Below are 25,853 nucleotides of genomic sequence, written 5' to 3'. Positions count from 1 at the left end.
TACGTTGCCTCTGCTGTTAGTTTTATCTGCCACGGATTGGAAAAAGCTCTTCCTGTTGTCCTTGACCCCTCTCGCCAGGTTTAATTCTAAGGAGGCCTGAGCTTTCCCAGTTACCTCCCTACGCCCTCTGACAACAGCCTGATATTCTCCCCAAGTGGCCAGCCCCCTCTCATTCATGTCAGAAGTGGTCTGAACAGGTGATTACAATGATACCTTCTAATTATATGATCTCCAACACTCAATACATTGTAGTTGCTCTCTCACATAAAGAGCAACTCCACCACCACGCCTGGCTGGCCTGTCTCTCCTGCAAAGGACACAGCCAGCCATGAGCACATTCCAGTCGTGTGAGCTGTCCCACCGTGTCTCCGGAATCACCACCAGGTCATAATCTCCTGCCCTAACACAGGTTTCTGACTCCTCCTGCTTATTCCCCGTGCTGCACGCGTTGGTGTGCAGGCATTCCAGAGAGCGAGCTGAGCACACCGATTTCCCCCCAGGGGTACGGGAGGCCTCCCAGCCTTCATCAGCTCTAGAGTGCTGCCCCACTGACACAAGCCCAGCTGCATCAGGTGACCAGGTGCAAACTGGAGAGGTGAACTTCTCCACTCAGTTCCAGCATCTAGAGGAGCATTTAGAGGATACCAGAAGAGCGAGTGAGACATTGACTCTGTGCCACTATCAACCTAGCAAGCAAAAAGAAAAAATGTAAGAGCAATACTGGATCTTTTCAGAGTGGTATCACAATCTTGACATTTCTGCTGGCCCAAATGCAGCATTTGTAGGCTTGCAGATGTTTGCATGAGTGCATTTCTGAATAAGCTGCAGCACACGGACACAGAGCTGGTTCTGTCACTCACAGCAAAATAAGCTGTTGCCTCGGGCAGCAGAATCCCTTGTGCCAGTGCCAGATGGGCTGAGTCTTCATTCACTTGAAGTCCTTGGTTTGCTCTGTGTGAGGATTTTGGACTCCCTCGATTCTTTTGTGACTTCCAGGCTACCAGCGGCAGCTGACCTACAAGAGACAAGATGGTTCGTACAGCGCGTTTGGCGAGAGGGATTCCTCGGGGAGTATGTGGTGAGTTGCTATTTAAAACAGAGTTAGAAAATTCAGTGTTTGCTAAATGGGAAAAATACACAATTGGCAAGGAAAGAAGAGTAATTTTCCAGCTTCCATCACAGTATTGCACGCAGTGGAGAATAGAAATAACCCTCGCTGACTATAGACTTACTGTCGAGTGTTCATACCAGGTGTACTATCATCATTTTAAGACTCAGGGGCAGTTAGACAGTCACATCTACTCATATGTTCAGGCTTTGGGCACAGGAACTATAGTTAAGGATCATTTTTGATCTACTGGAATTAGGGTATCAGTGTATCAGTTAGGCTATCATTTAAGCACCTAATTCCTCTGGGGAATGGAGGTTCACCCGAAGCTTGCAAAGGGAAATGTGCTTTCTCTAGAAATGACAGTGGCTTCTCCTGAGATGGTGGGGGAAAAAGAACTACGAACAAACCACAGCAATGAAACCACACAAAACACCACCAAAACCCCAGTGGATTTTGCCAAAGTGCTTTATATCCCCTCCCGGATGAAGCGGAATGGTATGGATTTATGCCCTGGGAATTGAAGGGCAGGATGTTTCAGAGCTGAACGACGATGAGAACCAGAAATGATGAAACTGAGAAATCAGCTCATCTCGGTGATGTCCCCCTTAGGAAACCGTGGCCTTTAAGGTTGCACGTTACACCACATGAGCGTGTTAGTTGACTATAACGTCTCAGATGTAATAGTAGATTGTTATCTTCGTTCATTTGCTCGTGCTGTCATTTGGCCTCTCCATCTGCTCTGTGTTTTGCTTTAAAGCGATGTTATTTCGTGAACTCATCATGAGGGGAAGTGCCACTTCCCGATGCTGCTGCCTCACTGTGTCTAAGATCGTCAACTTTTATCTCAGATCTGGCATCTCCCAGTCCCTCGATGTAAAATATGGTGACACAGAATTACTTAACACTTGACAAATCCCTTGCCAGGCGCAAGCTTTCTACCCTCCCATTCCTGCGAGGCCCGTAAACGGGCTGATTCCACCTCCCAAAGCTGGCCAGAGTTCACACTCGCTGCATGTCAGAGCTTTAGAATTCTAAAACCACTTCTGTTGGTTTTTCAAGTCTCAATTCTGTATAAAACCCAGCGCAGCCTCGCACTTCAGCAATGGGCCTGCATGTCTGTTTTCTTTCTTTAGTTAAGACAGTAACAGAATTGGAAAATCTGCTCCTCTCTTTTATTAACAAATAATTCCTTACTTGTAAGGATAATGGTTCTTAGTTTAAAAGCTTTAATAATTTTGGTAGCAGATGAGCACGTATAAAAGGGAATTGAATTGCAGAGTGTGTCGTAACTAAGTTGAATATATCCTCCAGTTATACTTTTCAATTTAATTTGTTGCTTAATCCAGAAGTCTGGACAGTCTTCAGGTGCTGTTATATACCATTACTTTTTTAAAAATATTCAGCATTTCCCCAACAAGATTTTTGAAATTTGTGCTTTCTAAGAATGTTTCTTTTCCCCTTGTGCTATTCTGAATTGGTTTTCTCAGTAAAGAGGATACATTTGTATTTCCAGGCTAACAGCTTTTGTCCTCAAGTCCTTTGCACAGTCTCGTGGGTTTATTTTCATTGACCCAAAGGAACTAACAGCTGCCAAAGACTGGATCATCCAGCACCAGAAAGACGATGGTTCTTTTCCTGCCATGGGCAGGATACTGAATAAGGACATTCAGGTAACGTTGCAGAAGCATTCTTGTCAAAGCACAAAGTGATGCAGTTTCCATTATGCCTGATAAGAATGTTGCACTTGAAAGGCCAGAACCAGGAGAATTTCAGTTAAGAAAAGTCTGTCAGAGCGTACAGTGTTAGGTCTGGTTCCTAAATTTTGTACCCCGTATGCGCAAAGGAAAATCGATCTGGAGCTGCCCCAGCTGGTGTTACAGTTAGGCTTTCTTACCCAGTGGCCTTTTCTCCAGTTCTCATCCAGTGCTTTGTGCTTGTTGCCCTCCAGGGTGGAATCCACGGCAAGATCTCCCTGACAGCTTATGTGGTTGCGTCTCTTCTGGAAACAGGTGTGACTTCTGAGGTAACAAAAACTCAGTTAAAATAGCTCTTGTGTTCTGCATATTCTAAAAAGTCTTTTAAAAAACCAGCTGCCGTTCGCTGACTGTCTTTGGCGGGCTGCGCTCCTGCGGCCTGCGGGACTGATGGCTCTGCAGAAAAAGGTTTCTCGTCTTTGTAATGAGACAGAACAGGAGCGCTGCAGAAAAAAATATAGCTGCATAGGAGTGTGAAATTACAATGCGTGGTTTTGGGAACAGGAAAGAAAAATCCATTCTAGGACAGCTGGTGTTTTAGAGATTCCTCCTTCAACAGCCGGGGGAGGGGCGGTGGGGGGCAAGTAGGTCTGTGCAGGTAGAGCTGGGAGACGACAACAGGAGGAGCAGTGATGCTGCAGCGTGTCTTGGTGATCTGACACAAGGACGCAAGGACGGCGGTTGTGGAGACTTTGAACCAGCCGGTGCAAGAGCGGTGTCTGTCGAGAAACGCTGTCATAACCTCAGCGCCTGGGAGGGCATTGCTGTAGAGCTCGAACGGCAGACCACGCTGCCGCCGCAGGCAGATGCCCCCTGGCCCCGGCTCTTGGAGTGGAAGGCCCTTAACCTTATTTTATAAAATAACAACATTAGAAGATCCTGCGGTGCTCACAGAGAAACTTTCTGCCTCTCTTTGAGCACGTCCCCTCGGATGTGATGTGATGATGCTCTCTCTGGGCTGCCCTGTGTCAAGACAGCCCTAGCGGTTTTATTTGCTGGAAGTGCAGTTTATGTGGATCTAATGCTTTTCCTAGAGGAGATTTGCAAGTGTTACTAATGATCTTAGCTAGGAAATGAGGAAGGGGAAGGTTAGTGCCACAGGGAAATCAAAGGAAACCAAATTACATCAAGTCCAATTAAATTGTTTCTATAAATTATCAGAGCCACGTTCCTGCATGGTGAGGTCATTGAGGGAGTTAATAAAACATGTTTGTTGGCTGCAGGGACCCCTGGGAACCTTGGCCTTTATTATCCTCTGGCGTCTGCTAGACGCTCCGGAGTGTCAGGAACACAATCAAACACACAGTAGAGAACTCGCTTCTGCTCTGTTCATCTGCTCGCAGGGGCAGGACGTGTGTTCAGCTTTAGGGGGGAATAAACGTGTCTCAGTGTTAGCCTAGATCTTTCTTACTATGCTATTTGCTCCTTTTTCTTGAATTTATGATGCATGGCTTTTCTTAGGGAAAGTGTTAGTGTCGTTCTGCAGACAGCAAAATGCATCTTTCCTAGATGCTTTTTTTAATGGACACAACTTAATGAGAAATAAAGTGATTTTCACTTTGGAGATATAGAGGCTGGTAACATTTCTGGGCTCTTTCCCCTAAATATAGGAAGAAAGAAGAGCTGTTGACAAAGCAAAACACTTCTTAGAGTCCAACTTGTATTCAGCAGAAGACCCCTACACTACCGCCTTGGTTGCGTACGCCCTGACGCTGCTGCACAGTCCCTCTGCTGCCGTGGCGCTGCGGAAAATGAACAGCATGGCGATTACACGAGGTACGTCCCGTGCTCTGGATCCAGCCTGGCAAGTCCCTGCCCTGGCACGAGCAAACAGCCCTTGCATCTCGAACGATCTGTTTGGGTTACTGGCGAGCGCAGAGCCTGTGAGATGAGGTCTTTATGGCACAATTTGATTTTGCAAGGCAAGAATGTTCTTGATTCTCTGTGGAGAGGGCTGAGCATCTTAGTTCCACGTGCACAGCTGGCGCTGAAGGAAGGCAAGTGAAACCCTGGCTCTGCGATGACTTTCCTGTCAATACGACAGTTTGCTTTGGAAAACATCCCATTCCCTGATGGCATATTTTAATCCAAAACCCAAGAATTACCTAATTTGTCACATTGTAATTGCAGAGGGAGCCTCTTGCCCATGGGACGCTTGTCTAAATGGAGGGACAGTGCAGTTCAGGGCCTGAATCTGTTCTTGGCATCAGTACAACAGCAGAATGTGATTATTCCCGTATCCAGAGGCTCAGCTGCAGTTCTGCTGTTGTATCACCCGTATCCCACTGTCCTGTCTTTCTAGATGGCTTTACACACTGGAGCCTGACGGGAACTCTCGTTACCGATGAAGACACCTTCATGGGATTTAATGACGGTCTCGCTCAATCAGGTACCTGTACTGAAAGACAGAGGTAAGGGAGGGGGCTGCAGCAGCAGGCTGCTGACTGCATGTATTCCGGTGAATTGTTTCCATTCATATAACACACAAATTTACCTTGCTTTCCCCCCCAGCTGAAAGAGCTGGTTAAGAGCAAAGAGAGCCAGAGCTGGATGTGATCAGGACAGGGAGAGAGAAGGTGGATGTGTGAGGAAAGAGCTTATGTTGGAAACGCAGATATTTTTGGAAGATGATGCATCTTGGGTGCAGACATCTTTTAACTTCTTTTTTGTCTTCCTGCGTTTACTTCTCTCTTAACTTTCCTTTTTTTAGTTAATGAATCTTCATAGAACTTATCACTAGACCTGCCCAGATTCTCACTTCTAGGTGGCATTTTGATTTCTTAGTTCTTTTTCTCCCCCTCTCTTTCAGTTGTTTCTGCAGAAGTGGAAATGACATCCTATGCCCTTTTGACATACACGCTCCTGGGAGACGTGGCCTCTGCGCTCCCCGTGGTAAAATGGCTTTCACAGCAGAGGAACGCGCTGGGAGGATTCTCTTCGACCCAGGTGGGCTGCCTCCAGACCAGCAGCTTCCGTGCACCATCACCTGTAGAAATCAATCGATTCAGGAGTGGTCGAGGCAGAGTTTCTATCTAGAGTCTAGGCAGAAACTGTGTCCTGATAAGAAGACGACCTTTCCAGTGCCCTGTACTGCTTTCTTTCGACTGATAACTTGAAAGGAACCTAGACTTAGTCCTTATAGATGCCTTTGACAGCAAAAGTGAACAAAACCGATTTTTCTTCTGCTATCTGGATTAATAAGGAAGATTCTGCTACTGGAAGCTGGTGACTACAGCACAAGTTTACAAGTCTCCCCCTCTTCTGATCCTTAGGACACATGTGTAGCCCTGCAGGCTCTGGCTGAATACGCTATCCTGTCTTACGTTGGAGGAGTCAACCTCACCATTTCCTTGGCTTCTACTAATCTGGACTACCAGGAGACCTTTGAGCTTAACAAGATGAATAAAAAAGTCCTCCAGACAGCAGTGGTAGGTGGTTTTGTGTTTATGCAACCAGATTTTTGAAGCCATCCATCTGAGCTGGGTTCTCAATGACAGCCCAGATGGGTGCAGTAATGGTAAAAGCACAAGTTAAACGCTGAGACCTCGGGACTTTCTGGGGTTTTATGGCTGGATTCTGATGCGAAATAGGCAGCACTCCAACTTAAAGGCATTTTTCACTGTAACTAATACCCGATGCTTATTTTGTGCTGCTGTTTGTTTCTATCATTATAAATGCAGGTGGCTAAAAAAGAGTAAACCATACTCTCTTCATTTCCGCAGTCTCCTTTATAACATTTTGTACAGAATAAAGCTAAAATCATATTTGTTTCCATTCTGAGTGCCATGTCTTGTCTGTGTCTTAACTGTGGATTCTCCCCAGATCCCCAGTATCCCAACGGGGCTGTTTGTGAGTGCCAAAGGTGAAGGCTGCTGCCTGATGCAGGTAAGGTTGCCGTGGGCTGCAGAAAGAGTCTGAGCAGGTGATCTCTGAACTCCCAGGCTGTTTGCTACTTTTTTAAGCCCAGTTTGCTACGAGGAAGGAGTGATGCTTTGAATTTTTCTCAAAGTAATTTTATAAGGTGGTGTTGCTTTAATTTGTAGAAGTCAGTGTGATTGTCCTGGGGTGAATCTGCCCTGGCAGAGCTTTCCCCATACATAACTGTGCCGCAAAGCCCCTGCTGCCTCTGTGCCTGCCGTTACCTCTTTCTGAAGGGATCTGCTGTTTATGTTGGCCTCTGGAGAACACTTGTAGATGTTATAAAATGCTGGGGTCTAATAAATTACACTGATTTGTTTCATTTTTTCCCCTCCTTTCCGCTGCAGATTGATGTCACTTACAATGTACCTGACCCTATTGCCAAACCAGCTTTCCAGCTCCTGGTTAACCTGAAGGAGCCCAAGTCAGAGCAGCAGCTTCAAGCTCCAAATCTCCTGCGGTCTGTCTCTCCAGATGAGAATCACCCTGAAGCCTCGCACAGAGAGAGGGCACGGGGGGATGACGATGACCCAGCGTCAGATCAGGACCATCAGGAATACAAAGTCATACTGGAGACGTGCACAAGGTAGGAAATGCCAGTTTGCATCGTGTCCTGCCTGTTTTCAGACACTGTCTAGTTGCTGATCAGCACATCCGTCACGATATATTCATTGATGCAGGAAAAATACCTGTAAAATAAGATGCAAATTCTTTCTTGCTGCACTGTCCATATCTCAAGCGGTGTAAGAACACCTCACGTACAGAATGTCAACCGCAATTGTGGGTTGCAGGACAGAGTTATTGCATGGACATTCACGAGCATCTTCTGCTGGCATTGATAATTTTGGTGCTAAGTTTATGTCAAAGGCAGAGAAAGAAGAGGAACATTCACGAAAGAGAAAAGCCAGGTAGGCTGTGGCTTTTGGCAAGTCCTTCCAAGAAGAGTAGACCCTTTTAATTGTTTTTCCTCTGAAGTTTGTTCCAGATGTTTTCCACCTTGAGTTGTCCATGGAACCATTTGCTATAACCTCTTGGATCCTGGGTTTGTTCTCATTCTTGTCCTCTGTTTTCCTCTCCTGGGAAGGTGGCTGCACTCTGGATCTTCCAACATGGCTGTCTTGGAAGTGCCCTTGTTCTCAGGGTTTCGGGCAGATCTCGAGAGCCTAGAGCAGGTGAGATGTTGTCATGAACTGCAAGACATGCTCTTGGACCAGGACCTGGCTGTAAGTGTCAGGGATTCCCTTTGGGGAGGATTAAGAAGCAAATGCTGTTGAATGCTGAGAACTGTCCAAAAAGGTGCAATTAAAATTAAGGGGGTGGGAGATTTCACTTGTCAAAAAATGTTGATCTGAAATGAGTAAACAGATGTTCTGAGCAAGATTAACGAATCTACTGAACTTGGCCAAAGGAAGGTTTATTACTGAGCACAGTGCACAGTAATTAAACGAAACCCATTTGCAAATGCTGAAGTGCGAATGTGCTTTACCAGGAGCTGTTTATGGCTTCTTAGTGGGCTGTGTTATCTCCAACATCTGGATCCCATTTCTTTGGAGGCTCCGTGTCTTGGAATTTGTTGCCCTTTTTTTTTTTCTCTTCCCTTTTGGGAGAACATCCCGTTTATTGCAGCCAGAGTGAGGTGGACAGAATGTGCCTCTTGCCCAGCCAGCCCTTAGGGGAGATGAACTAGAGTCCTCAGCTTTCCTTTCTGTTCTGTGGAAGCATTACGGCATATTCGCTGGTGGGTTTTAAGGATTATGTAATTAAAGAGGTGTCAAATTCTTGCATCCTTGAGAACTGGTAAAGAGCTAAAAAGTATTTTGCTTCCAGAAGATCTCTTCGTTAATCGCTTTATCTTCGTTAGGCTGGCGGGAGCTCTCAGCAGGGTTGTGCTTTCCCCTGCCGGGATCTCGCGTTCCTGCCGTGGTGGGTAGAGGAGCAGCAGAGTCCAGCGTAGCCCCAGCCCTCAGGGCCCAGGGGAGCAGGTGCGGGGTTTGGCTTTGCCTTCCTCCCCCTGCCCTGATGGGCGAAGGGGCTGATTCTCTCTGAAGCGGGAAGGCTGAGCTCCTGCAGCACAGAGTTGAGCTAAGTCCTTGCAGATCCCAGAGGGGTGTCAGGTACTCCATGCAGCACACGCTTCTTCAGTCCTTAACATACAAAAAGGCTGCTTCAAACCCCACTGGTTTGGAAGTTCTTTGGGTAAAAGAGACTGTAGTTGATGCCTCAATTTGGAGAGAGGATTTTGCACTGGGAGTCAGTGCTGGGCCTTCTACTTCCATAACCAGAACTGAATTACTTCCTTTGGGCAGTAAGAGATGTAGCTAAATTGGGAAGGTTCTTGCATCTTCCCAGGGGAATGTTCCCCTTGAAGAGCTGAGCTCCATTTTTCTTATTGCAGAAACCCTTTGCATGTGTAAAAATGTGGAGACAAAGCTCGAGCCCACATGTAGGTAGGCAGTGAAGATGTGGATACCACCCTGTGGTTTACTCCTGGCTATCGAATCACGCTGACAAAAATGAAATTCTTCTGCTGAAGACCTGGTGCCACCTTTATGCTTCGGACACCACCTTCAGCGGAGCCCTGTGCTTCCCACCGCTGCGTTTTCCCCTCCCCTCCCCTCTCCTGGTGAGAAGGGGCAGGGCTGTAAATCACGTTTCCTCTCTGGCTCTTTGCCCTCCCAGGGGAGCCGCGTCCCCAGCGCGGACCCACGTGCAGCGGGGCCGCGTAACGAACGCTGCGCTGCACGTCCAGGGCAGCCCCCGGCTGCGCAGCCACAAATCCTCCTAATAACGCTGGGTGTCGACAGGGTCGGGAGGTCACCCCGGGCTGCTGTATATCAAACTGCACCAGAAAAATGCAGCTTTAGCTGAGCTGAGCATTTCGCGGTGGCGCCAGCCTCTCCGAGCCCTCATAAAAGGACTGTCTGCAGCCCTCTACTGCTGAGTAATAACAGCCACCATCAGGCCCCTAAAATTATAAGGACAAATTAAATTGGCCCTTTCCATATTGTGTGGGACTTAAACACATGTTCCTGTGCTTGTTACAGCAATCGCAGGAAGCTGCGTGCAGGGTTTTACAACTAGAAGCACCATGCTGAAGAAATTCACAGTTAGAGCTGTTGGTAGCAGGTTTGGGCAAATTTCAGTAGAAATGCTTATTGCTTTACGTCATTCTTACTAATGCATAACGATAATTATGCTTTGTTCTCCTTTCCACAAAGTTTTCATTCTAAGATCTCAAAATTACTTAGGAACATTTAAAAACAAAAGAGCTAAGGAAATATCACCCCTGTGTCATAAACGGAATTGTCTGCCTGAGAAGATAAAGGGACGGGACACTTTGGAGAACAGAAGTTACTGCTCTGGCCCTTCCCTCGCTCCCCAGAGTGGGATTAGAACACAGGAGTCCTCTTCCACACACCATTGCTCTTCCCAGTTTTGGATTAAACATTTCTCATGTGATAGGTGTGTTCTGAATGCAATTGATCAAAACAGGAACGATGATTGACTGACGGCCTTTTCCAGCAGAAGAAACCCCTGGGCTTTAGTGTCTGATCGGTTTTCTAAACAGTCTACAACCTTTCTTACTCTCTAATTTCAACCTGTTTCCTATAAAATGAGATGGAACTAAACCTGGTTTTTGTTTGTTGTTTTAGTTTTGTTCTGTTGTTTGGTTTTCTTCCCCAGTTACTGATGAACAAGCAAATTGGGTTAAAAAGATATGAAGTGGACGGAAGAAAAGTCCTTTTTTATTTTGATGAGGTAAAGACTTTTTTTGTTTCTTTAGTTTCTTTAGTTTCTGCCTCGAAATAGTCTCGCCTTCAGGTACAACGAGCATCGCTGAAGGGCTGGAGTGAACATGCAGTGTAACTTAGATCTGACAGCAGAGAGAGCGGGAGATGAGATCAGATCTCTCTCTGTGCCTACACAGTGCTGGGGGAATCGCCTTTGTCCCCAGGTGTTAACTTAGGGACACACACTTCACCTATTGTCTCTCTCTTCACTTCAAATGCAGCTTTCGTTACAATGAGGCTTTTCCATTGTTCATACAGATTCCCAGCCAGTGCATGACCTGTGTGAAGTTTCAGGCTTTCAGAGAGCACATAGTTGGGAAAACAGCTCCCGTTCCTATCAAAGTGTACGACTACTACGAGCCAGGTAGGTGCCCGTTTACCTCGGCTTTTGCCAGCGCTGGGCTCTCGGCACGAGGCTCAGCTGGGATCCCTGCTCTCGCTCACCTGCAGCTTTTGAGGCGACTCGTTTCTACAACGTGAGCGAGAACAGCCCCTTGGCCCGGGAGCTCTGCGACGGGCCCACGTGCAACGAGGTGGAGAGCTCAGCCAGCCAGTGGGTTGGTAAGTTGCACCAAAGCCGAGCAGACTTACTTGGGGTTTTTTTGGAAAATGGAACCCACAGACAAACTTTCCAGGAGTTCAGAACTCAAGATTATATTTAGAGCAATGCTCTATTTCAGTGTCTGTGCTAGTAGAAGTTTTACAAAGGTTTGTGGGGTAGCAGACCAATGTATCCTGCTCTTCAGTCACCAAAGCGACTGTGATTTGCTTCAGAGGCAAAATATAATAGACAATTCTGGAAGACCCTGCGCAAGATGAGATGTGTCAATAAACTTAAAGTTTATTTAAAATGCAGTTTCATTTTCTTTCTCTAAGATATCTTGCAATAGATTCCACCATTAACTCTGGGAAGATGGAACAATTTCATGCATCAGTGAAAGGAATAACTTTCCCCAGAAACTGTACGTTCCTTGCTGTCTTCTGTGTCCTACAAAATGGTTGTTTTATCCTATATCTGTATTCCGTTAGAATGCCGTTCTTTCAGAGAGACAGCGTTATTCCCAGAGCTTTTCATTCTACCAAGTTTGTAAATTCCTGTGTGCAGTCTTAGGGAATTCAGCATGAAAACTTACATCAGAGAAAGAGAAGAAAGTTGCTGCCCCATCCTCCCCTTCCCCGTGCTACGCAAAAATATCGCTTTGGGCGGCTTGTTTGCTTTCCAGGCTTTGTTCACTCTGGACCGTGCAATAACATCTTTGGCTGCTTGGAGGACGAGTATTTCGAGCAGTGCATGTGTTCGCGAGACTGCGGCTACGACGGGGAGCCCGTGTGCGGGTCAGACGGCCAGGTTTACCCCAACCACTGCCAGATGGAAGTGGCATCGTGCAGGAACAACACCAGGATAGAACAGATGCCCATGGCCCAATGTTCTGCCTGTAAGTTTCGTTCAATTCCCTTTTCTGTCACGATCTAGTTGCAGAACGCTACAAATCCTCGTCTAAGCAAATGATAATTACATGCATGGGGTAGGGAAAAGAGGAGAATTCAAAACCTCCTATGTATTACTTTGCTACGTGTAGTACAGGGGATTGTTATAAGAGCAGCTGCTTTTCCCACTTAGGTCAGAATAACTGGTTTTCTCTTCTTATAAATATGTTTTACCAATCAGAATGAACTCAGAAAATCAGTGATACTGTTTCATCTGAAGTGAATTATCCTAGATAAAAATTACATCCCTTAAATGTAACATTCTTTGGAGATTCTGCTTGGGCCTTCAATGGGCAGTGAGTACACTCGGCTCGGTGAGCAGAGTATCCCGCTCTGGAAACACCAGCGTTTTCTACAGATTCTTTCACAAATTCCATGACCAGTGCCTTTATTTCTATTTTCTTTCCAGCTAAGAAGTTGCCAGAGGAAAGGGAGACGCGCTCCCGCCCGGCTGAGCCCAGTGTTCAACAGACTCCAGCAGGTACTGTCGCACCTTCGCGGCTGGCCAAGGCCTGTCTCTTTAGCAAGACGAGAGCTTATCCCAGCACCGTATAGTAGAGACGGCTCCTAACAGCCTCAAGTAAAGCTGCTGAATTTCTTCATCTTTTAGACCTTCATGGGAGTGGGCAAGTCACCTCCTCTGTGCCCGGCCTTGGCATGTGTGGGCAATGCACACTCTGGGGTCTTTTCTTTGGTATTAAGCTGGGAAGATCACATTTAAAACCAGGCTGATGTAATGCGGTTCAGCAAACAACCGAACCGGACGTGACAACAGACCAAACCATGGCAAGAACTAGAGTCCAGGTGGATTAACTTGGGCTCTGGCAGTTCTGTGCAGAAGTTGAGCTGGCAGTCCTGATTCTCTTAGAGCTGCTATTTGGAATAAAGGGCCTTAGTGAGCAAAAATGTGAAGGTCAGTGGATGGGGTAGCCGGGAATTTGGCTGCTCGTTTTATTTGGTGCTTATATTCCTACACTTTTTTTCCAAGACTCATGTCGAACTCGCTCATGGCTCACAATAAATCTCACCAAGCAGCAGCAGAGGGTCAATAGGATAGTTTGTTTCATGCTGTTTCTAGTAAATAAACTGGACTACATTTTTCCTGGCTGCTTTCCACTCATTAATTTTCCCCTGGCCTCTAACTCTCCTAACAAATCAGTAAAACACGTTAATTCTTCAAGAGAAGACTCTGTGCCTTCTCTTGTCCTGCTTGCGCACCGGCGCTTGGGCTCGGACACCGGCCTGCTCTCTGCCTTTGCTCCACAGAACCTGAGGGACAGTTTCCTGATTAAGGTGTAAAAGCATAGAGAATAATCCATTATGACTATTCCTGTAGCTCATTCAATCTTAGTGTTTCATGTCTCTCCTGTTTATTAATTATTTAGTATTTTCAATAACAAATAATGAAACTTTGATAGTAAAAATATGGTTACCTGGGAAAAAAAACGGTGCTTTCCGTTCTAAGCAGATGATGGCAATGGTGGCTCAGTGGGCTACCAGTAAGAGCAAAAGTGGAAATTCTGATCTATTTTTTCTGCGTGGCATTTTGTACAGATGCCAGGCTAACAAACCCGTGTGCCGCGGGGATATTTGTGACAAAGCACAAGCATTTAGAGCTGGTTTGATCCAGGGTGGGTGAGTGTTCGAGTTGAGCCAGATGCTCCTCTGAACGGAGCAGCCATGGCAGAGTGAGCATTCAGAAATCAAACTGCCTAAATCCTGCGTCAGGAAGAGCGCCCAGCATGTGATTTTCATTAATCCTCTGGCCTCCCCTCAGGTCAACCACACGGTACATGAATCAAAGCTTAACAAATGAATGAATCCCTCCTTAGACACGGGGCTCGTTTGGACTCACTGGTTCGTTAGCATTGAAGCATGTGATTGGTTTAAGTCGGCTCAGGTGCTCTGGGTTTCTAGTGCGAGTTCTGATGAGCCGTGTCTAAATCTGCTGTTTCCTAAAGGGTGCAGGAGCCAATTCAAGCTCAGGGGGCAGGTTGGTGAAACCGTCTCAGTGTGTTAATCTGCAGGAAATACCATTTTCTTGGAGAACCTCGTGGTGTTTATATTGTCTGAAATCCTTCTGGATTTGCCGTGTGACTTGTGCAGGCTCAGCGTGGTTTGCTCCATGCTTTCGTTAGTTCTTGTCCATGTTACCCCAGCGATGGAAACAGCGAGGAGCAGCTTCTTTCCAGCTTCAGAACATGTTGGGGCTCGCTCTGGCCCACGCAGTCCGTGTAGCTCTCCAGACACCAGTGGGTCTGCTAAGAACAAACAGCAGCTTTTGAGCCGTGCCGTTGAACATAAACTAGCGCACGGAGGTGGGTAGAATTGGGACGCAGCGCTTCCTGCATTGTCAAAGCATTTCAGAATGCCTTCCAAAAGCCTGGGTGGATTTCAGAGCCTCAGGAATCCTCGGTAGCTCTCTGAAGTGGTGCTTCGATCACTTCCGCAGATCATTAACGTCCTCCTGAAATTGCCCGAATCCCTGCAGAAAGCGCTAAACGTGCAGCTGACTCTGCTGGAAGGCGGCAGGTTGATACCGCGGTGACGTTCTGATCCTCCGTGTGCTTGGAAAAGCGGCGTCTGAGTGGGGCGGCAGAGCTGGGGGGCTCAGAGCTGCTGCGGCGCTGACGCTGTGTCACTTGTACCGTTCTGTTCTAGCAGTTAGAAGTGCCAGCAGCTGGAAGGGAATTCTTGGTGGAACTGTGGTATTGGGTGGTGTTATTATTAAAAAAACAATTAAATACCATGCCCCATCACTCACTCGTAGCAGGAACATCAGAGTGAACTCTGCTTCCAGGTGGGCTCATCTCACAACAGCCCTGGCAGGCGCGTTATTCCCAGGGCCGCGGTTCTTTGAGGATTGATTGAACTGGCAACGGGCCATCTTTCCTTTCACCCCATCGGCGTTCAGCAAACGTTGGCCCAAGCACAGACATTTGGAGGTGGGGGAGTGGTTTGTATGCAGCAGGAAATGTCGGCTTTTCATCTTTGCTTCGACTCCAGCGCTGCATTCCTGGGAAGAGCGAGGTCTGTGATGTTGATTCCATCCCTGGTGGATAGCAATCATCCATTCATAGAGCGAGCTCATGAGCTGGCAGGTTCTCGCACGGAGGAGGCCAAGAAGAAGCGAAAGCAGAGCCTGACTGCGCTTTTGGGCAGGCGTCCCCTTGCCGAGGGCTGAGCCCGTTGCTGGGAGGATGTGGGAGGCAACAGGGAAGAGCCTGCAGATATTTTCTTTCTAGAGAACAAACATTTTCAAAGGCCTTGATGAGTGTTCTCTCTAAATAAAGCCAACTTTGCAGGGCAGGAGAGGGGGGAATTTTCCTCCCTGCCACAGCTAGGTTTCAGTGATCACTTTGGTTTGGATTAGTATGTGCAGAAAGGCAACAGGAAAGGTGGACAGCTGGGCTGGCTCGAGGAACAGTTTAGAAAATAGGAACCTATTGAAATTCCTCGAAGTTTTATCTTGCAGTCGTGCCCTCCGGACAGTGAGCGACCGCCCCCCACGGCGAGGTTTTGAGAGGGATGCGTGCTGTGTGACTGACTGCCGTGTCTGCGTGTGGACTGCGGGGAGTGCAGGGAGGATAAACAGCTCTTCTGCCTGTGATGTGTCTGTTCCTGTCTTAAATGACGGAGGTTTCTCAGCGGTGCGTGACTGCTGAAGCAGATCTTTCCTCTGGTGTCATTCTCCTCCTCCGTCATGCAGTATATGATGCTGAAATGCAGGTTTTTTGGCTAAACCACAAGCTGAGGTTCTGCGGTTCCCTTTCCAGCAGAGGAAGGTCCTCCGCCACAGACAGACCTGGCGTACTACTCCTATGAATATGACCCAGACCCCTACGCGTCGGAAGGCGACGTTTTTGAGGTTGTGGCAGAACTGACAACAGCAAGCACATTGAAAGAAGAGGACAAGATTCGGGAGGTAGTGACCACAGTAGAATGGTGAGCAGGGGATCGTAAATCTGGTTTGAGAGTCAGCATATCATGGATTAACTCATGTCTTAGGTCAGATGTATTCAATTCCTCAAAACTCTTACAACAGGCTTACTCTCTAACAAGGATGGGAAAGTGACTTTTCTTCCTTCTGTTCTCTCTTCAACAGAAATATATAATTTAAAGGAAGAGAAGAGGCTCCGAATCAAGTCCTGTATGAGTTTGTTCCTACAGATGACCTGCTGCAGAACAGAAACCGAATGATGACTACTTCCCGACGCACTCAGAACTGTAGGCTTTGCTACCCCGTTGGGGATCTGGAGCGCTAGGGGGACACTCAGCGTTCTTTTTCTGTCCGTTTTCCTGCCTTTTGTGCATCCTCTCGGGAGAACTGCCAGGGGTGGGGGAGCAGTGTGCTGTGCCCTCTAGGTGAGGAAACAGGGGCTGGAATTCAAACCTATAGACCATTTCCAAGTGTTCTCTCTGCTATCAGGATACCGCACACGCCATTTCCTAGCTACATTTAGAAGCTAAGTCCAGGCCTTGTGCTTAGCTGAACTGCTGTTTCAGGAAAGATGGCTGAGGAGTTTTCTCTCCAATTATAATAATAAAAGTCAGTGTGTTTTGCCAATTATGACACAGCAAGAGGTTAATCACCTTCCCCAGCCCGCAAATCTGCTGCACCCACAACAATGTCTCACAAGAGAAAAGCTTCCCTAGTGACTCCTTGTTCAGGAAGGTTGTTGGGAGGTACATTTTACAAGAGAAAACTGAAATCCACTGCCAGGGCTGGAAGGTTTCACTGTCCACCGTGTGGCTGAGGCTTGAGCTGGGGGCTTTGCCAACCCCGGCCGTGCCGAGGATGAGGTGGGGGAGCCTTCTTCACGCTGCGCTGTGTGCTGATAAGGCCACTTGAGCCTTCTGAGCCCCTTTCTTCCTTGGTGACATCAAAATAAAGCTGGACCCGAGGTGCAGCCCTTTGAAATGCTTCCCTGACCTCAGCGATGGCTTTTGTTCTGCTCCCGCTAGGATCCCTGTGCAGCGGTTGTTCTGGGTGTGGACTCTGTACGTAGGCTCTGCTGGGCCGTACAAATCCCTGGTGTCGCAGAGGCTGGGCTCCCTCAGACCAACCTGCCCCAAGCAATGTGGTAAAAACTGAAAAACAAAAGCTTTCTGTTTCCAAAAGCACAGGAGCCAAGATTTTTGGGTTCCCTTCCTGCCTGGAGCAGCATTGTTCTCTTTGGAGGAGTTACATGCAATTGCCTGTTGCAAAATAGCGTTAATATTTTATCTTCCCACTTCTATTGTTACCAGGACCCAGAGTAGGGTGGAAACTCCTTTTGAGGGTGTTTATTGGTGAATGGAAACAGGAAAAAGCCCAGCTCCATTCATTTTTGGGGCTTATTTACACAGGAACCATGACAAGAATATACCCCAGTATAGACATTCCATTCCAGAATCAAGGCAATTTTGTTCCAGAAAAATGTCCGCATGGGGACAAAACAGGAGGTATCCCAGGAGCTGGGCATGTGTAGTTTCCAGTGCTTTTTGTCTGGGGCCAGATATTTGCAGAATGTAGTTGACATGATGAAGGTCTGGGTCTTGAAGTTCCCAGAAGTTTCCGAGCCGCTCTGCTGGCGGGTTTCCAGCCCGTCCTGCGGCTGCTCCGAGCCCTCCCCGCCGGATCTCGACGTGGCCGCGCTGCCCGTACGCACCCGCTGCTTCTCGGGAGAGGGGTTTGCCACGTCTCTCCAGCGTGCGCGGACAGACCGTGTCCTCACGGCGTCCACGCGGCGCAGGGGAAGCGCTGGCAGCTGCGTTCCTGTCTGGCAGGTACATAGATGCCTTTGAACTAAATTCCATCTCCTGTAAGCGAGCGGCCTGGCAGACACTGGCTATTGTGTACACACGCAGGACTGAATCAATATTTATCCCCTGGGTAAATAACAGACCTGGTGTGAGCTGCAACAAGCAGTGGTTTTTATTCTTTTCTAAATATCCAAGCTGCACAATACAGACCCTGCTGGTTGCTGGTTCCAGCCTCAGCTGTTTAATGCTCTGAGTCAGGGAGAATGAGACATTTAGTCACCCTGGTCATGTCAGTGTGACCGGCTTTCCACAGAAGATGGAGCCTGTGTTCTGGCTTCTTCAGCCTCCTGTCCTCTACCTTTCTGGCTCTAGTTTCCTTGTCTTATCCGTTGCATACTTGTGGATAGATGTTTGGATTTTATATTGCATGGTCCTCTCGCAGCTCCTCGGGCAGTCAGACAGCATCACCGCTGGGGACCAGGCGATGAAAGTAGGGAGTTTCAGCCAAGTGTTAAACCTGACTTAATTCACTTTCCTTAGGCTCTGGTACATGTAACGCACTGATTCACGGCGCAGACATCTCCCCATTGCTGCCAGCTCAGTAATTCCTCCCGCTGGTGCCAGCCCATCAATCACAGCCTTGTTCTGGGGGGGTCTCTGTGAGACAGAGGAGTTTTGCTTCTGTTTTACAACTAGAAGAAAAGCCAGAGAGACCTGGAGCCTCAGAAAGCAAAGGCAGAGCAGCCTCAGTGTCCTTGAGCAGAGACAGGACCATGTGTGTGTGTGTGTGATGGGTTCTAGAGCAGAGACAGGACCGTGTGTGAGGTGATGGGTTCTAGAGCAGAGACAAGACCATGTGTGTGTGTGTGATGGGTTCTGGAGCAGAGACAGGACCGTGTGTGTGTGATGGGTTCTGGAGCCTGACACCACCTCGGGCACTTCTTCACAGCGTGGGCACTGTCAGAGAGATCGCTGGTCCGGCTGCTCCTGGCAGCCTCCGCCTCCCCCGGTCTCGCCACACCAAACTAACTCCTTTCTGTAGTTGTTTTTTTTTTTTAAAGTCATTTTATTTAAGGAATTTTTCTGATGGTCCCTCATTGCAAAAGGAGAAAAGTGCCAGTGGGGTTGTAAGACACAGAGATTCCTCCTTACCATCCATTTATGTTACTGAATAGCTGCGGCAGTGCTAGTTATCAGTGATTTTTGCTTGCAATCCTTTCAAGGAAATTACTATTTATATATAATTTGTAACTGTACATTATGCAGAGTAATCCTTGCCATGGTATTTATTTTAAAGCAATAGTTCCCTTGTTCTTTGTTGTCCAAGTGTTTTGGTCTTGCCTCTTTCCCTCTTTCTTAATCAGCCTCAGTAGAAAACAAATACCAGAAGAACGTTCAGTTTGCTCGAAGAACATGATTGAAACAACAGCACTTGCTTTGCTGACATCAACTATCGACATTTAATGCACAATAACCTGGTTTTCATTATTGTGAGTATAGATCATTTACTTAGAAAACCTCAGCTCAGTTGGGATTTGGGTTTTTTTAGTATAATACTTGCTGTTTCCGCGCTGGCGCGTCCAGGTGTGCAGGGCCGCACCGAAGGACACGGCCTCGAGTTCCCACCCGTGTTTCGCCCCCGCGCATACATGGACGCGCCAGGTTCTATCACCGTCTTTGTTTTGTTCACACAAATCTTAGCAAGTCTGAGTCCGGAAAAGGGTTTGGTTTAGATTATGATAAATATTTTATTAAAAACTGGTTTTAAGACAATCTTGTCTGCCTCTTCTTCTTCACACTGTAGGCTGTAAGTTCACTATGGTGAGGGCAGGAGTAGTGTCTGTACCAGTAAGACTGAAGAACGCGGGAACTCTGAGGAGCTTTGTTGCTCGGTGTCTGCCTTGCTGGACGTGCCCTGCCTGGGTCCGGGAGATGGGCCGGCTGCGTTTTGTCCAGTTTGCAGCAGGTTCCAGTAGAAGTGCGGAGTTCTAGAGCAAGGGCTTTCTCAATTCCTTCTTTAATGTTTCCCTTCAAGAGACATAATTCTTTAAAAAAACCACTCCCTTAATACAATCTTTGCACCAAAGAAATTGTGGCTGCCGAGAGCCACTTGCAAATACCGGGATTGGTGAATAGGATTCTTACATTTGTTACCAAAACTGGACTGACATTACTATGGCGTTGCTTACTTATCAAAGCCAAGAATGGATTTGTTAGAAAAGCCGGTGCTCTCCATTCTCTTGGCAGAATGTTTGAGTTCAGGACAGCACCTTTCACATAGGAACCTCCTGGTACTCTTGAGACGTTTAGAAATCTGGTTTTGCAAGTACCTGTTCTTTTTCAGTTTTAGGTGAAGGCGAAGGACAGCGAGCAAGTTGGTAGCACAGAAAGGAAATTAGGACACGCGTAGCAATCAGTCTGCAAAGCACATTAGGAAAACCAGAGCTAGGTAAGAGTGTCCCTGGCAATACGTGACGGGCCGAGAAGCTGCACACAGTGTCCTGGTAGCAGATGTATCTGTGTTCAGAACTCCATGTCTTGTCTGGACTCCGCACCTCGTGGGGAATCCTGTGGCCGAGGTTTATTCCATTTTAGCCGTGCAGGCAAGAGAAAGGATGTGTTTCCTGGGAAATGTCACTCGCTGCTCTGGATGAAGCTCGAGGGATCCCGGTGTTGTCTTCATCTCATCCCCACAGTATGTTGTGAGTGCCCGGGGAGCTGGGCTGCAGCCTCACACCAGGGAATCTTTGGAGCTCTTTGGAGGGAGCGTTTCCTTGGAGGTTTTGAGGGACGTGGCGTTTTGTTCGCTGTGCCTGAAGAATCTCCTCCTCACCTTCTCGCGGAAATCTTCAGACACGTAGTAGTAGACGAAGGGATCGGCACAGCTGTTGAAGGTGCTGACGGCCAGGCTCACCATGTAGCTGACGTACAGGTTGCCGTACAGCTTGGAGTTATAGCTGGAGTAGTGAACAAGGAGGAGAACGTTGCTGGGCGTGTAGAAGGCCACCAGCATGAACAGCACGAGAGCCGTGAGCTTGATAGAGTAGGAGTATTTCCTCCCGCTGCCCAGGAGGGCTCGCAGCACAGAGCAGTAGCTGAACAGCATCACCAGCAGCGGAGCGAGGAAAGCGCAGGCGATCAGGCAGGTGAAGTAGTAGAAGTAAAACCCCTCGTCCTCGTGCCGGGGGAGCACGTCGTGGCAGAGGGTGACGTCCGCGCCGTACAGGGGGTACGACTGCTGCTGCAGTGTCAGAGGCAGCGTGAGGACGGCAGCGCAGAGCCAGATGGCAGCGCAGGCGCCGGCAGCGAACGCAGGGGTGCGGAAAGAGCGTGAGAAGAACGGGTGCACCACCGCCAGGTACCGGTCAACGCTGATGCACGTGAGCAGCAGCACCGAGCAGTACATGTTGCCATAGAAGAATGCGGTGCTGAGCCGGCACAGGCCTTCCCCAAAGGGCCAGTTGTTCCCCAGGAAATAGTAGAAAATCTTGAAGGGCAGCACCAGGGTGAGCAGCAGGTCCGCGGCGGCCAGGTTCAGCAGAAAGACGGTGGAGGTGAGCTTCTCGGAGCGGGTGGCCAGCACCCAGAGCGCCAGCGCGTTGGAAGGCAGCCCCAGCAGGAAGACCAGGGTGTAGAGGCAGGGGATGAGCCGCACGGTGACCGCGCTGCCCAGCTGCAAGCGCGTGGCCTCGGGGAGCAGTAGGTACGTGACGTTGTTGATGGTGGCCTTTTCTCCAGGGATGGCTCGGGGACACGGCGTGATCTCCGGGGTCATTACCTGCTCGTTGGTGCTGTTCTGGGAGTAATCTGACAGAAAACAGTCTGTTACATGCTGTTACCCTTGTACTTTGCAGAACAGGCTACATGTGTAACACCCCATACACTAAGGCTTGCATTTTAGATTGGGATCCCTAGAAATGGGCATATTCTGTAAAATGCTGTTGTGTGATGAGTAGAAAAAGCTGGTGAACAGAACGAGGTGTGCAGGACTAACCAACAGCAGCCGTACTGGAAACTCACCCCATTTCTCTGGCGTGTGGTTTCCCCCATCTCACAGCTGATTGTGAGAACCAGAACCCGATTCCTCTGCCCAGCGTTCACAGGAACCCTGAGCTCTGGGGCTGCTCCAGGTAAAGTCAAGGCCATGGGAGTCTAACCTTTAGCTACGGATGTTGTGTTCAAGTGCTCTCTGCGTTATTCCTTGTCTAAAATTTCTTTCTCTTACCGGCTTTATCCACCCTGGTTTCTTTCTCTTCCATATCACCTTCTGTCACCTCCTGCTCCAACTACAGCACGTGCGAATCTCAATTAGAGTGTGCTCCCATGGGATGGCTTTAAAAATTGAGTTTTCAGGGATATTAAAAAGGTACTAAGTGCTTTCAGGATCAGCAATTTTTCACCCCAAGACGTGCACTCACCGTCGTAGTCTGGAGAGGCCGCACAGAGTCCCCAGAAGGCGCAGCACAGCAGGAGCCCGCGCGGCAGCCGCCCCGGCCCGAGGGTCCCCATGGTGGTGTGGGACGTGCGGGACGGGCAGCAGCGCTCACCCTGCTCACGCGTTTCCTTCTCCAGCCCTTAACTCGCGGAAGCACCAGGCGAAGGACGAGGAGTCCGGGGGACTGTCACGACACCCGCTGCCCAAGTGGAGACTTCACTCTGATGTCAAATGCAGGACGGGGAGGGACGGATGTATCCAGATCCAGCGTATATTGGGCCTGTAATTCATGTCAGAGCTAGCCAGTGGCTCAAGTGACTCATTTGGGCCTCCTTCCTGCTCCAGATATTCCTGGAAATAACAAACGTGGTCAGATTTGATGCTGTTTGAATTTGGAGTGTAAACTGAAGTTCTGACCTCCCGTGTCAAGCATCCTTCCACCCAAGAGAGACCGAGCGGCTCTGTGGGAGATTCGAGGGCTTTCCCCACGCCCCGATTCAAATGCTGTCTGGTAACGCAAACTGAGAAGGCATCACCCCCTCACAGAAACACAAACGAAGCGCAGGGGAGCTGCACATCCAGACAAACCTCCCAGGGATTACCCAGGGCTTGCATTGCGGCAGTTAAAGGTTTTTAGTGTCTGTCTTGCAGTCCCCAGATCAGGCTGAGCCTTCAGAGTTCTCTTGTTTCTTTATTTCTGCCTCTGCTCCCTGGCTAAACAGGGGACGAAGCTCCTGCGCCTTCTTTCTTGATGTCATTGCAGAGGTTGGTCAAAAGTCTCGTGGTTCGGAGCTATTTGCATTCCAAAGAACCAGCCCGGTCCTGAAGCGCCATCACATACAAAGTGACGGGTCTCCCAGCTTGACAGAAACACGGCGCTTCCGCTGATAAACCCCCCGGGGCCTGACAAGGGTGCACAGGAAACCTCTGCTTTTGGGCAGATAACGGTGAGTTTCTGTCACTCTTAGCCTAGAGGAGTTGTGTTTTTCTAGAGATGTGCAGCCTCCACCCAGCAAACCCCCGCGAGGGCTGAGCGCCCCGCGTTCACTCAGAGCTGCTGCTGGGTGTGCGGGGAAACCACTCACATCGTGAGTTGTGACAGGACAAGGGGTGGTGGTTTAAACTAGAGGAGGGAGATTCAGGCTGGACATGAGGCAGGAATTGTTGTCCTGAGGGTGGTGAGAGCCTGGCCCAGGTTGGCCAGAGAGGGGGTAGATGAACCATCCCTGAGACACCCCAGGCCAGGCTGGACGGGGCTCTGAGCACCCTGAGCTGGTGACGATGTCCCTGTCATGGCCGGGGGGCACTGGGGAGCTGGGAAGGTCCTGCAACCCAAACTGTTCCATGATTCTGTACCATTGCAGGAGGCACTGGCAGACATTACCTGTAACATTTGCTGCTCAGTCCCCACTTCTCAAACTCCTTGGGAGTGTAAATCCCTTCCATGCTCTGCTGGGAAAGTCCTAAATCCTCTCCCATCGCTGCGGTGTGACCAGTTCCCGGTGGGGCGGGAGGCTGGAGCTTGCAAGGTTGCTGCTTTTTGGGGCTCTGCTCTCCAGTCCCTGCCCGGCTCTGCGCGGCACTGAGGACAGAAGCTGGAGCCGGGCAGCACGAGCTGTGAATTTGGTTTGGCAACCCACAGAGCAGCTCATTTCTTTCTCCCCGCTTTATGAATGGCCTCTTCTGTGAAGGTTGTGAATCTGAGCCTGGCTGCTGTTTGATGAGATTCTTCTATTCCAAGGAGAAAATGATCCTGTTTCCTTTGCTTTCACCATATTCCCCCATCCCTGCGCCGGGCGTGTTGAGAGGTGGAGTTCCACTGGCAGGGACGGGGGAGATGCAACCTTAGATGTTTTGCTTTTGTGATTCTCTCAGGATTTATGAACCATTACAGAATGACTCACGCGGCCACGTATTTTCCATGCCTCAACCAGGATCCTTTCCATGCTCTGCATGCAAGAAATTAGACACAATCAGGTTCAGATAGTGTGCAAATCACAGCCCTGCTTCCTATGGCCAGGTCTCTGGAGGGGAGCAGAGCGGGGTTACTCATTGCCGTGTCCTTCATTTTTCAGATGCTGTGTGATCTTTAGTGACTGTTTTAGATGCAGAACAGCTTGCTTGAAGATTCTATTGCCAGAGGTTTGTCACGGCCTGTTAACATCTCTTTAAGTCGTGTGATCCCTGCCCTGTGGGGTAACGATTTGGTTTGCAAAGTCATCCATTGTGCAATAGCTCATCTCCTGGGAGAAGGCGCTTTTATTCCCTGGCTCTGAACCCAAACGCTGTCACGCTGGAGAGCGGGCCCAGGGTTTGAAAGCTGGGAGGGAGGGCACAACCACCACCTGCTCTGTCCCGTTCGTCTTTTAGGGCGTGGAAGAGCAAAACTTAGTGCGCAAATAATGGGATTTGCTATTTCTGCTCCGTGCCTTTGGTTTCAGTGAGGCCGAACTCGGTTCCCTGGCTAAAGCAGGAAGAAAACCACCACTGCTCACACACGTTGTGTTTGTGCATCGCTGTGATAGGGAAAAAACGGTTTAAAAAAAAAGCTCTGACGTACTAAATATTGAATTCAAGCACTTCCTTTAGGAATTTTAATTTAATTTAGAAAACCATTAATTCTTATTCCATCCTGCAAACCTGGAAGATAGTTTTTAAGCTGCTTTTCTTTGTCATTGCCTTGAATTTCGAGCGCTGTTCTCATCAGAACCCAGCCATGAGAACCCAGGCCCAAGCTCTCGGGGTCTCGCTCCGGCTGCTCTCGGGTGCTGTTGGCTCCGACCGTTCCTGCCCAGCGCAGGACAAGTCCAGCTCTCTGCAGGAAGCCTGGAGTAAGGCGGCCTGTGTCCTCCCGACGCCACCAGCAGCGCTCACATCAAACCATCCCATGCAATCCATGCATCAGAGGATGGGTCTTAGAACAAGCTTTGTTTCCCTGCGAGCGAGTAACACGCTGCCCAGAAAGCAGAGTCGCCTTTTGTTATGGCAACGGAAGTGTTGAGGATGATGTAAAGGAAACTCCTATCAGATCTGGGTCACATCACCGCAAGCTTCATCTGCAGAATCTACACATCCATTTGTTGCACAGAGCTCACAGGGAACAGCTACACATGTTATTACCCAGGAATGTGGGAGGTTGAGGGAAAGGCGGGTGGAGGGTTATTTTCATGGTTGCAGTTGTATTGTCTTAACCTGTAGCAGATGTGCTTTCCTTGAACGCCTGTTTTTTAGCATGCGAGTAATTGGAGGCCAGGCCTGGGCCTTATTTCTGCACCACACCTCTCATGGCAAAAGGTGCCGCTAGAAATAAACCCATCTGCTGGAAGACGTGCTCTGCGGGCACCGCTGGGCGTTCAACGGGAACCACGATTCCCGCACGAGCCGTCCTGCCCGCCCACGCGTGCGCGGCTCCGGGCAGCGCACGCGGAATCCCGCCCGATCCAGCTTGGTTTCCTCACCGCAGACGAACGTGTCCGTGCGCGCAGGTCGAAGCTCGGCCTGCGTTTCACCCTGCGGCTGCTCCACGGGCAGCCCGTCCCACTGCACATCTGCATCGTTCTACCAAATCCAGTTTCAGGTGCGAGGCAATTCTGTGGGGACTGTCAGAAACT

At 48.9% G+C, this 25,853-nt stretch overlaps 2 protein-coding genes across 4 annotated transcripts in view; one reads left to right on the top strand and one right to left on the bottom strand.

Moving 5' to 3' along the window:
• CPAMD8 (C3 and PZP like alpha-2-macroglobulin domain containing 8) overlaps positions 1-19,580 on the top strand; it is a 41,975-nt gene extending 22,395 nt beyond the window's left edge. The window contains exons 27-43 of one of the 3 annotated variants that reach the window (XM_021291624.2): positions 997-1,078; positions 2,625-2,781; positions 3,060-3,134; positions 4,476-4,641; positions 5,168-5,254; positions 5,675-5,811; positions 6,138-6,293; positions 6,688-6,750; positions 7,131-7,369; positions 7,868-7,955; positions 10,468-10,542; positions 10,833-10,938; positions 11,025-11,135; positions 11,798-12,010; positions 12,472-12,543; positions 15,839-15,987; positions 16,168-19,580. In XM_021291624.2, coding sequence (XP_021147299.2) covers positions 997-1,078; positions 2,625-2,781; positions 3,060-3,134; positions 4,476-4,641; positions 5,168-5,254; positions 5,675-5,811; positions 6,138-6,293; positions 6,688-6,750; positions 7,131-7,369; positions 7,868-7,955; positions 10,468-10,542; positions 10,833-10,938; positions 11,025-11,135; positions 11,798-12,010; positions 12,472-12,543; positions 15,839-15,987; positions 16,168-16,182 — 1,991 coding nt within the window. In that variant the 3' untranslated portion in view covers positions 16,183-19,580. Of the gene's footprint in view, positions 1-996; positions 1,079-2,624; positions 2,782-3,059; positions 3,135-4,475; positions 4,642-5,167; positions 5,255-5,674; positions 5,812-6,137; positions 6,294-6,687; positions 6,751-7,130; positions 7,370-7,867; positions 7,956-10,467; positions 10,543-10,832; positions 10,939-11,024; positions 11,136-11,797; positions 12,011-12,471; positions 12,544-15,838; positions 16,008-16,167 lie in introns of all 3 variants that reach the window. The other 2 variants (XM_013367998.3, XR_010468275.1) reach the window with 2 other exon arrangements.
• F2RL3 (F2R like thrombin or trypsin receptor 3) lies at positions 18,850-22,358 on the bottom strand. The gene is made up of 2 exons (XM_005505485.3): positions 22,226-22,358; positions 18,850-21,614 (listed from the first exon to the last, which is right to left on the bottom strand). Exons 1-2 carry the CDS (start codon positions 22,314-22,316, stop codon positions 20,539-20,541), a joined length of 1,167 nt encoding a protein of 388 aa, XP_005505542.2. The 5' UTR covers positions 22,317-22,358; the 3' UTR covers positions 18,850-20,538.
• Between the last annotated feature and the right edge of the window lie 3,495 nt (positions 22,359-25,853).

The sequence above is a fragment of the Columba livia genome, chromosome 27 (assembly GCF_036013475.1).
Source record: "Columba livia isolate bColLiv1 breed racing homer chromosome 27, bColLiv1.pat.W.v2, whole genome shotgun sequence".
Lineage (NCBI taxonomy): Eukaryota > Metazoa > Chordata > Aves > Columbiformes > Columbidae > Columba > Columba livia.
Note: the sequence above shows the minus strand (reverse complement) of the source record. Positions and strands in the feature narration are given on the sequence as shown.

Bases quoted from the DNA above. Each gene is read 5' to 3' on its own strand.
- F2RL3 (XM_005505485.3), bottom strand. From the start codon at position 22,316: ATGGGGACCCTCGGGCCGGGGCGGCTGCCGCGCGGGCTCCTGCTGTGC. The intron at 21,615-22,225 runs GTGAGTGCACGT...GTTTTCTGTCAG, and splicing joins GGCCTCTCCAGACTACGACG to ATTACTCCCAGAACAGCACC.